Genomic DNA, 11,325 nt, shown 5'->3' on the forward strand with positions numbered 1-11,325 from the left:
TGCTCTAACGTACATATCTATCTTATCTTCGTGCGATAAGTGATTATCTATCTATGCTCATCAGTGTAATCTAAGTGTTGGAAATATATAATTAATAATTCTGTGAATCATAGTGTTATACAAACTCAATCACCCCTATTATCTCAACGGAAATCAGGGGATCGATCAAGTCGAGGTGTCGATTGTTATAATCGTAACGGGAATTTACGACTCCCGTTGACGTCTCTCCTAGCGACTACGTCTCCCCGCGATTGGTCGAACAAGCAATAGTTACGAGCCTTAAATTCTAATTTTCACCCGATTAAATTTCGGGTTTACATTAGAATTAGAGTTAGGGGCGTGACACTAATCTTCATTTGGATTACACATTGTCGTTATGCAATAGAGAAGACATTGACTGGTGCAAATGCGATTACCATAGAACCGGACAAGTAACCGTGGTAATTAGATACTCGAGAGACTAATGACAATGATCCTAGGTTCAATAACGAATCCACGGACAACGGGACGGTAGTCGTACGCACTCGCAAAAATCTAAGTCGGATTCTGTGTTAATATTCGCTGACCGTAAGGAGTTAATCCTTTTTGTCGATGAGACCGCAAGAGAGAATGACTTTCCGTCCCGGTGATACCCCAGAGGAAAACTATGACGGGATGTGTCTAAGGACACGAGATCATCGGATTCGTCGGGGACATCCTACGTTCGGAAAGTAAGGGAAATTGACGTTGCTGCTAATTGGCCAATCTCCATATCGGTAGTTAGAAAAGGATGCTAGCTGCCCTTGAGGGAGGGTTGCTAGTGGGAGACGTCGTTCGTGGAAAAATAGGTCTCTCCTGTCTTCCCGTAACTGGGACAAAGACTGTGTATCTGTTGAAGGATTTTAGGCAACTAGATATTAGTGTTTATGACGGTCCTCGGGCTAGCCGATCACGTACTGTGGAGACGCGTCGACATCTGGTAAACATCCTGCCCGGAGAATAGGATCTGCGTGTGGCAAGCTACGGGACAGAAACCGTTGGAATGTTTACTGCCACGTGCCGCTACAAATCTTTCTTTTAAGGAGAGCTATAGGATTACTCAATGTAATATCGTAGAATAGATTTGAATTAGAGGTCGGTTGAAAATAGAAAAAAACCGTGTACGTCGTCTTTCGTGGTTTGTTTACATCCAAGAGCGCCTAGTAACAGCGATGCGAGAAAGGATAAGCAGCGTCAAAACAGAGGTACGGTTTCATATTTCAAGGAGTGGCAATCGAGAGGCCAGAGTATGTGAGCCGAAAAGTGTGTATGTGTGTGAGAGGACGAGAGCAAGAACGAGCACGACCGGGCAGGAGTGTATTGTCGGAGATCAGAGCTAATTGAGTCGTTGAAGAGTAGAGTCGTTAGAGGTTTCGAGTTGTCGAAGAGTAGAGTCGTTAGAGGTTTCGAGTCGTCGAAGAGTAGAGTCGTGAGATTTGATAGAATTGAGAGAGAGAGAGAGTGTGTGTGTTAGATTCGTTGTGACGAGAGTGATCGAATAACTGTAAAGTTATTTGATATAGATACGAGTATTGCATTTAGTTTCCGTTAAATATCGTTCTCTGTCCAATTTATATCTGTATATTCTGTTTAATATTAATAAATTGTAAGTAATCGAAAAAAAAATTTCTATCCTTATTTTTCGATATTACAAGTGGGGGCTCAGCCGGGATCGAATAGGACAGAAAACGACACGATTTAACGGAGCTATTTGTGCGGGAGTAGAAGAAGAATAGAATAAAATGGCGAACGTTGAAGACCTCGAGAAGCTGAGGACGAAAGAGCTGAGAGCGCGTCTCGCTAGCTTGGGGTTGAAGGTAACGGGAAGAAAACCCGAACTACACGCGTGGCTACAGGCGGCCCTAGAAGGAGACGATGTATCGTCGGAAGAAGAGAGCTCCGACGAAAGTGAAGGCGAGGACGATAAACAAGGCGCGCGAGAATACAGGAGAGGCACGCGAGCGGTGTATCAGGACCGCGATGAGTATCACCAGAAGGTATGCGTCGGTTCGATGTTGAGTCTTAAAGACGTAGAAGAGTCGCTTCATCGCCATTGTCTTAGAGGATCCAAGCGAAAGAGTTGTTTCGTTGAATGGGAGAGCGACCATGTATCGCCCTTCGTTGGTGCGTTGAACGTGATTTCGAAAGTGTTCTTGGCACTGTCGTTCCGCTTCCAAAATGTGTGCAGGCGAGGTCCGCCTGTAAAGCCGTCGTGGAGGCGTGAAATGCGAGTGCTGATGATTGCGACGTTGGGCTCCCCCCGATGACCCATCCGAATCGCGTTTTTTACAGACGCAAGTCGGGCCCGTTTGCTTGACTGATGTCAAGTTGGCTGTCATAGAGTGATGCTAGCGTTGGTCCGACGCTGAACAATATTTCGATCGGCGCAGGCCTATGGAATCTTGGATCGGCTAGTTGGAGATTCCTCGGTATATGTATTATTGAGCGATCTACAGGTTGATCTGGGACCCAAGGCGATATTGTCGGTATGATTAGGAACGTCAAGGTGCGTTCGTATGTGCCGTCGATGGAGGTGATCGTGGCCGTGATGTAACGTTTCGAGGTTGTCGATAACGTGTTGAGTGTTCCGATTGGGATCTAACGTTTCCGTTGGTTAAGTTTTAGCGAATCAGCGAGTTTTTCGGTGATAAAGTTCATGCTAGAGCCGGTGTCTAGCAGAGCTCTACAACGGAATGGTTGAACTTTATTGTTCAATACGTTGACCTGCGCTGTGACTAACAAATCGTGCTGCAGTGGTTCAGAAGGAAGCGAGGTCAATGAGTCCGTTTTCTGTGGTTCGGACCCTAACAAGGTCGTTTGATGACGTCGTTGTTTTCCTTGTCGTCTAGGACTGGACGATATATTTGATCCCGATGCCGTCGTTCGCGATAACCGAGATTCACGTTTCGGTGATGTTCGCGGAGACGATCGGGGAGACGTGGATGCGCGTCTCGAACGATGTGACGATCGCGGGGTCGGTGAACTAGGCGAAGATCGACCGTTGGGTGATCGATCGCTCGATGATCGGCTTACACGTGGTCGTGATTTGCTATGACCATGGTCTTGATGTAGGTATGTATGGTGTCGCTGCCTGCAGATGCGACATGAACCGGCGGAGCAATGAGTAATAGCGTGTCCCTTACCTAAACAATTGGTACATAGAGACGCCCTCTTGGCGATTTCAAGGCGTTTTTTAGGCGACTTCGCTTTGAAGACATCACAATTCCATAATTCCTGTTGTCCTTGACAATTCGGACACACCAACGTATTATGTGTAGTTGTGAATGAGTAACTTCGCGGTGCGTTCGGTCGCTGACGTTTGTGTTGATCGGACTCTCTTTTTATCACGGTCGATGCTGAACTTGTCCTGTCGCCGTTCGTCCGTGTTTTCAGAAAGTCTACCAGATGCGTATATGACGGCATTTTCTTGTCCGGCAATGTGCGCTGCCATTTGCGAATGATGGCTGAGGGTAGCTTCGACGTGAATAATTTTATAAGAGCGACATTTGAGGTAACCGGTTCACCGAGTTTTTCTAATGCTTGGAGGTTTACCTTGACCGTCTCAAGAAAATCATCTATCGCTTCGGGTGTCTCTTTGGTTATTTTCGGATAGTCAAAAGTCAAGTCCCAGTGGCGCATGCAGACTTGACGGTGGCAGTCGAATTTTTCCTTCAGAACGTCAATAGCGATCGAATAATTTAACTCGGTGACATCTAACGATTGTATGCTTCGCGCGGCCTTTCCGGTCAAAGAGGGTCGTAGGTAGTGGAATTTCTGCACGGGTGTAAGTCGCTCGCTTCGATCGATAGTGGATAAGAAGGAGTCGTAAAATGAATGCCAATTTTCGATGGTACCGTCGAAAGTAGGCAGGTGAATTTCCGGTAGTTTAATTGATGTCGGCTCGGCGACATTAGATGACTCGCAGCCTTGTGATTTCGACGACGATGCTGGTGTATCATCCATGAGAGTATGTATTCGTATTACCAGATTGTAATATGTGTCGGTTACTTCGGAAACGGTTACTTCTATCTCGCCTAAATCTTCTAATTCCTCTTGTAACAATCGATATTGTTTCCACGTGTCGTCGAGTAGTGTCGTATAGGCCGTTAAATGGGCCTTATTCGGTTGTCTAGATTTTTCGTATTCATCGAGTCGTTTCGATAGAAAGGTAAATCGACCGATTTGAAAGCCTCGTCTCCGATGCAAGGAGGTAATTTTCTCTGTGTTTTCCATTGGTATAGCAGATTGTGAGAAGAATGCAATGAACGAGCTTACCTTGTGGTTGCGAGTTTAAATGTTACTCGTCACCGTGTGTGTCTCGTTTAATGTGTAAGACGTGTTCTTACTGAAGTCGACCCTCTAGTTGTTGGCGTGAGGCTGCGTGGTCGCGTTCTTCAACCACCGGGTTATGCCTCTTCAAAACTGATGGTCCCTGGCGCTACTGACTTCGCTGGAGTGGTAACGCTTCTGCTGCTGTTTGTATTGGATTCACGTGGCACTGTATGGTAGTGGATATCATTAGCGTGCACTTTTCACTTGCCACTGTATCCGGCTCGAAGGACCAAATGTTATGACCGTTCGCGGAGAGACGCGGTCGCTAGGAAAACGCGTCAGCGAGAGGCGTAAGTTCTCGCTACGATCCGGTTAATCGACGCCGCGAAATAGTCGTTCCCCTGTTTCGGTTAAGATAACAGAGGTGGTTAAATGAATATGACACACTATAGTAAGTTATATATCACCGTTTATTCTAACAACTTGTAAAGAAGACAGTTACGCTGGTGCGTATCTACGAGATGAGTGAGTGACAGATCTACGGGTGTATTCCCGGTCAAAGGATGTTGCCTGTTCGAAGGATGTAAAATTAGTGTGGTTCGGAGAGGATGCTGTGGCGGAGGAAAGCTAAGGATGGGTGTGTTTAGCGTACGAGGCCATCGGATTTGTTGGTGACGATTTTAGTTAAGAAAGTGAGGGAAATAGTTAATTGGTTAAACGTTAATTGGTTAATTGCTTAAACGAAGGGTCATAACCGCCCTCGAGAGAAAGTGGTTAGTGGGAGGAAAGTTGCATCATACGTGAGAAAAACTTCCCTTGTCAAGCCGTAGTAGACAAAGGTCTTTAGAACTGCTTCGGAAACAGACGTTTGTTCAGTTTGAAGGACCTCGACTAGGAAATTCCTGAGATTTATGGAAGGTACTTGAGACTATTGAGCGTACGCAGTGAGTATCCGAAGACATCTGGTTGCCATATTGCCCGCGGTGTGTGGCCTGGGCTAGATAGAGTGTTACGCGACATAACAAATTACGTTGGTTCGGAAGTCGTATTACTAGATACTTATATTCACAGATTTCAATTCACTTATCCATTGATTGATGTTAGGACAAATGATGAACTTCGCATGTTATTAAATTAACAAATAAAATGTATTGTTCCTGATAAATGGTATGCAGAATAGTATTGGAAAGAAAATACTGGTTTATATTACAGTTCAAGTGACTGATAGTAGGAAAGCAGTGATGGAAAGTGAGGCAACGTATTATAAAATTGAATCCCTAATTATAGCATGTAGATAATATTTTGAGTGTTGACGGAGGACAAAATTATGCACATTCCTTTTTCAATTCCGAGGAAATACATCATCGATGAATCAGTTGTCAAAACACGATGGAAATTGCTCGTTGTGAATTGAGCAAGTTTGATATAATTACACAAGCTAAAGATTTAACTTGAAATTTGTTTGAAGAAATTTATTTTTGCTTATACCTGATATCAAGCGCGGTATTAAGTATCATGCTTTTATATCTATTGCTTTAAATATTTTTGTGTTGAAATATTGTCGTTTGGGTGTCTGTTTTGTACTGGAGGAGTACCCGAAATAATTATACTCGTCGTGTACAGCTAAACAACTACAGGCAGTTGATTCTATTCCTGGAACGCGTTGGATTCGTGTTTACATGGTACGTTGATTGGAATGACTTACAGGTGGGATACTGGGAGTGTGAGTAATTATGTTTCAGCCAGGATTGGATAGAGAGTGCGTTTAATCGATGTTTAAAGATCCGCTTAAAATACACATGCTCTGGTAGTTTCTAATTGCATCGTTATAGATGTCGTATACTTTCTGCAAAATCCGTTTTTGGGAGACATTAAGATGAAGAAGGTCATATTTTTATCTCGTAATGTAATGTGAAATTCGATGATTTGGCTGCATTGGTTGATTTTATGTATCAGGGTGAAGTAAATGTGGTTCGGGAACAAGTGGCTAGTTTTTTAACAACTGCTGAACTGTTTGCTGTTCAGGGCCTTGCCGATGGTATAGGAAAAGATAATGATAGTTTAGTAGAGGTATGTTTTTCAAAATTGTTAAATATGATTAGATATTTTCTGCTTAAATTAAAGTAATACAATTGTATCACGTTAAACTGTGTTTCGGGATGACATTTTTATATGACGCAATTTTATTTGATACTAGTGCTTCAAAAAAATAATTAGAAGTCAACAGATCTTGTTGATATATTTGATTTGAACGTAATTTAGTATATTATTTTTACAAGATTTATGTTCCATATACATATACATTTATTTAGTTACTATTCTCTGCTTATTTCATACGAATTTCATAGTCTACAGCCTACTTTATCTATTATGTGTGTAACTTAAAATCATTGGAATAATTATTCTTGCATCAACGTTAATGTACGTGCCAAATAATACGTGCAGTACACCTTCATACGCTATTGATTATTTCCTGTAAATGAAGAATTTTAATATAATGTACAAAATATATAAAATTTAGCATTAAAATTGTCGCACATATATTTAAAAATTAATTGGATTAAAGAATTTTTCAAAATTTCTGAGAATGTAAGGCCAACGTAAGATTTTACACGGAACTAGTTTCCATTTTCGCGCGTAAGACTACGTCATAAAGACAGGGGAGGGGGTATAGAAAGCGGACTTCAGACGGTTTTCCGACTTGAGACGGACACCGGTTACTCGATTTTGACGAAAATTAGTCGTTATTTCGGTGCTGTTTGGGATACTTCGAAGTTTAAGCGAAGTTTACTCTTTCCAATCCATTTTACACGCCGAACGTAGTGTGCTCTATTTTGAGCAACTCGCAAAATGTCACCTGTTACTCGATTTTGACGAAAATTAATCGTTATTTCGGTGCTGTGTTAGATGCTTCGACGTTTAAGTGCTCTTTCCACTCCATTTTACACGCCGAACGTAGTTTGCGCCATTTCAAGCAGCTCGTAAAATGACAATTTATACTCGATTTTAACGCCGCTGGGACTTTGTCTCGTGCGTGTAAAAAGCAATACGCCGCTGGACTTAGTCGCGTGCGAGCAAAAAGCAATACGCCGCTGGACTTAGTCGCGTACAAACAGAAAGCAATACGCCGCTGGACTTAGTCGCGTACAAACAGAAAGCAATACGCCGCTGGGACTTTGTCTCGTGCGAGCATAAAGCAATACGCCGCTGGGACTTTGTCTCGTGCGAGCATAAAGCGATACGCCGTTGGGACTTAGTCGCGTGCGAGTAAAAAGCAATACGCCGCTGGGACTTTGTCTCGTGCGTGTAGAAAGCAATATGCCGCTGGAACTTCGTCGCGTCGCCGGGACCGCGGCTCTCCACGATGCGTTCCTTCTTCCCCGCTAGATCTTGCCGTATTTATATATTTTCTCGCTGCGCGCTCCCACTCTCTCCGGTGGGAGGCTGTTATTTCTTATTTCTTTTCTCTTTCTCCTCTTCCTTATTTCTTGTTGTTTCTCTTTTTTCTTTTTTCTTTTTTTTTTTATAGCAACTGGAGGCTTTTCGGCGACTGCTCGAGAGAACACGGTGGTCGAGCTTTCGGCTTTCACCTTCTACCGTAGTAACCGAAGCGGGCACGCCCCGTCGTTCCAGACAGAATACGATTTGTTGGCGTATGTTCGCGTAGTTTGGGGGTTGTTGATCTTTGGAGATTAGATTTAGAGGGAAAAGATATGCCTTAGTTCGATCGGTTGCTACGCGATTGCTACAATTAACTTTTTCTCTTGGTAGAAATGGAACGACAGAGTAACTTTAAGTCAAACTTCTCTCGAACGAACACTTTGTTTGACTCGAACGTCAAAGCCTTCATTTCTTTCATTTTTTCTTTCTTCCTTTCTCTTCATTCTCCTGCTGTCTGAAATCAGATTTGCAGAATTCCGAATTCGTACGTCTTTTTACTATCCGATCGAACAGCCGTACGCTGTTATTTATTATTACAAACCATTTTGTGTTATTAGCTTGTGAATTCCAGAAGGCCGAATTTAACCAGTCGTTTTTCGAACTAATTAAGCTTAATTTTCACGGTATGTATACTTGGTAGCCGCAATTACAGACGGTCGATAGGCTTATCAAGAAATCCCAGCGTGAAATTGGATTCTTTCGAAACCGACGAATTTCGTCGGCGGACGTAAATCTAATAACCAGATTGTTTTCAGAAAATTTCGTCGGTCTTGCACAGACGAGCAGCGCAGCGTCAGCAAGTTGTTCGAGGTTGTTACACGAGGGAAGGCGTTTTTTTCCTTCGGCGGCCGATTGGAGAGCCAATATTTTCAGGCGAATCGCATTACCATAGGTGCGCTTTATTCGAATTGCGATAGATCCTATATTCGATCGAAAGCGTTAAAACCTATCAACGAATAAAACCGCTCGTTAACTTTCGGCTGCGTAATATTTTGTTCGAGCAATGTTATTTATTTATTTATGTGGTTTATTTATATACGGGGCGAGCTCGTTAGAATACACGCATTTACGACAACAGGTAGTTGCCAGATACAGACACTTGCGAAAAAAGATTCCAGCGAAATACAGATGAAAGGGCTTAGAAATAACAGCCAAAATTAATTAACTTTATGCAATCATTCGCGAAAATCGTCGTTTTCGGCGTTCGAGAAACGGCGCTTCGAGATCAAGCTGCTACGATCGAGATGAAATGGCCGAGGCGTTGTCGATCGTAAAAGTAAGTTGCGTAATTCACGTTACGAGATGATATATTGCACGACACGGTTGTTTCGTCGTCTATCCCGGCTGTTTCCACAAGAATTTCGCACGATATTCGCTCGATGAAGTTGCTTAAACGTTACTCATACCACTACGTTCGGCGCTGTTTACTAAGTGCTTCTTCCCTTTCAATATACTTTTTATTCTATATGTCTCATTCTCTTTGAACGCTACAGCTGTAAGCTTATTATCCTCATCTATTACTTTCGCAATATTTCCTTTGGAAATAACCGTATTCTTATTGTCTGTTAGTTTACCTAAACTAATCAAATTTGCGGACATTTCTTTCGCGTAAAATACTTTCCTCATATTTATTTTATTTTGTTTTCCGAATGCTTCAAAATAACTTATAACATTCCCAACTTTTGTCGCTTTTATCGGTCTATTATCGCCTAAATATATATTTACCGGTTCTTTTAGGTCGATAGATTTATCAAAATAATTTATATCACTAATTATGTGATCGGTACAACCGCTATCTAATAGCCACACTATTTCGTTCTTACTTATTTCAGTCGTCTCACTGCTTTTTGCTGCGTGCGCCGTTGCTATCCATATGCCTGCTCTTGAGTTTCCATGCTCGCCCGTGCCGGTTGTTGATTGACGATGAAAGTTTCCACGTCCCCTGCTCGTATTGCCTTTGTTCCCTCTTCCTCTGTTTCGACCACGTGTTGGCCCATGCCAATAGCCGTTACTGCTTCCCGCTTGGACGCCATTTTGACACTCTCTCGCAAAGTGTCCTAATCTTCCACATCTGAAGCATCCTTCCTTTTTTGCAGAAAAGGCGATGGTTTGCCTTTCTCCTCGATTGGATATATTTTTCTTCTCTGTTATCTCTATTTTATTTTTCACACACGCTACCGTTTGATTCTCTTCTTTCAATGCGTCTATTATGTCCGCTATGTAGCTGTATTCTTCGGGTAACGTATTCAGCATGTAATTCAGCTTTTCCCTCTCACTTACTTGTGCGCCCGCACTTTTTAATTCATTTATTAATTTTTCGAAATCGTTAAAGAATGATGCTGAATCACTGTAGTTCTCCAGTCTTATATTTTCCAATCTCCTTCTGCATACGATCTGCAGTGCCGTCGACTCTTTCAAGTACATTTCATCGAACCTTTTTATTATATCATACGCCGTTTTTCCTTCCCTAACATACTCCAATTGTCTGTTCGATATTGCACTATAAATTATATTTATCGCCTTCAAATCCTTTTTGTCCCAGTCTTCATCGTCTCTTTCGTTCTTCATTCTAGTTGTAACAACCTCGCATTCCTTATATTTGAGAAACATCGTGATTCTTTGCTTCCACATTCCATAATCCTCACCATCGAATATAGGTATCATGATTTCCGATCTCTCCATTTTAATTGATTCTTCTCTTTTTCTTTTCTTACTCAAGCGTTCCTACGTGCAGTCTTTTGTCTCAACTAAGACCTGGACGCCCCCTGACCCTTACACACACACTCTCATGTACAGTGTAAATGTATCACTTCCCTAACAGATGGAAAGTAATACGGTGCTTTAAGACGCGGAGTCGTTCGGTGAATCCGACTCGTATTTGCCCCGTTGTTTATGAAAGCCGACGGGGACGGGTAAAAGGAAATTTCATCGAATTGGGAATCTTGATTCGCATGCAGCGGGAGAGAGCTTCTGTTTGTTCCGCCACGAAGTCCGATATCTCTGTTCCGCGTTACATAAAAATTCCAATATCGCTTCTTTGTGCCGGACTAGCCAGCTTCGATAACAGACGGCGACACGGGGTGTGCGGGGAAAAAATCAGGACCATCGGTTTTTAAACGTGCCACCATAAAGTGTCGAACGCCTCGCGCGAAACTCTCTCTGCCGCGCCTGTGCGCCCCAGTAACGCTCGTTCAAAGACATTCCGGACTGACCGGCCGGTTTCATCCAAGTTTTAATACGAAACTGCTGCCTGCCGAAACTCGCACGCCGATGCCAAACTTCCCTCCTATCGAATTAACATAAGCCGAAGTCTGCGACGAAGATCCGCAAACGCCTGCTTTAATCCAAAGTACACGCGCCTTTCGACCGGTTCTCGTGAACAAGGACTGTAATCGTCGATTAATCTTCGTCTTGGATTTCAATGCGCCTCGTCCTAAAACGTTAGCGGATCGTTCGAGCTAAAGGAGAAAGCGAGGATTTTTAAACGGGGCGTTGCCCCGGTCTTCTCCGATTCCTCTTGTTCCTCCAGTTCCTCCGTTTCTCCCGACCGAGCAAACTTGCGCCAAGATCAATGTTTGCCGAGACTTGTCCGAG

The 11,325-nt window shown here is 43.0% G+C and overlaps 1 protein-coding gene across 1 annotated transcript; it reads right to left on the reverse strand.

The window, feature by feature from the left end:
- Positions 1 to 2,616: 2,616 nt before the first annotated feature.
- Positions 2,617 to 3,981, reverse strand: LOC117242737. The gene has a single exon (XM_033509640.1). It carries the CDS (start codon positions 3,979 to 3,981, stop codon positions 2,617 to 2,619), a length of 1,365 nt encoding a protein of 454 aa, XP_033365531.1.
- Positions 3,982 to 11,325: the final 7,344 nt, after the last annotated feature.

The sequence above is a fragment of the Bombus vosnesenskii genome, unplaced genomic scaffold, assembly GCF_011952255.1.
Source record: "Bombus vosnesenskii isolate JDL3184/JDL3185 unplaced genomic scaffold, Bvos_JDL3184-5_v1.1 scf7180000016277, whole genome shotgun sequence".
NCBI lineage: Eukaryota > Metazoa > Arthropoda > Insecta > Hymenoptera > Apidae > Bombus > Bombus vosnesenskii.

Coding starts and splice junctions, on each gene's coding strand:
- LOC117242737 (XM_033509640.1), bottom strand. CDS start 3,981: ATGGATGATACACCAGCATCGTCGTCGAAATCACAAGGCTGCGAGTCA.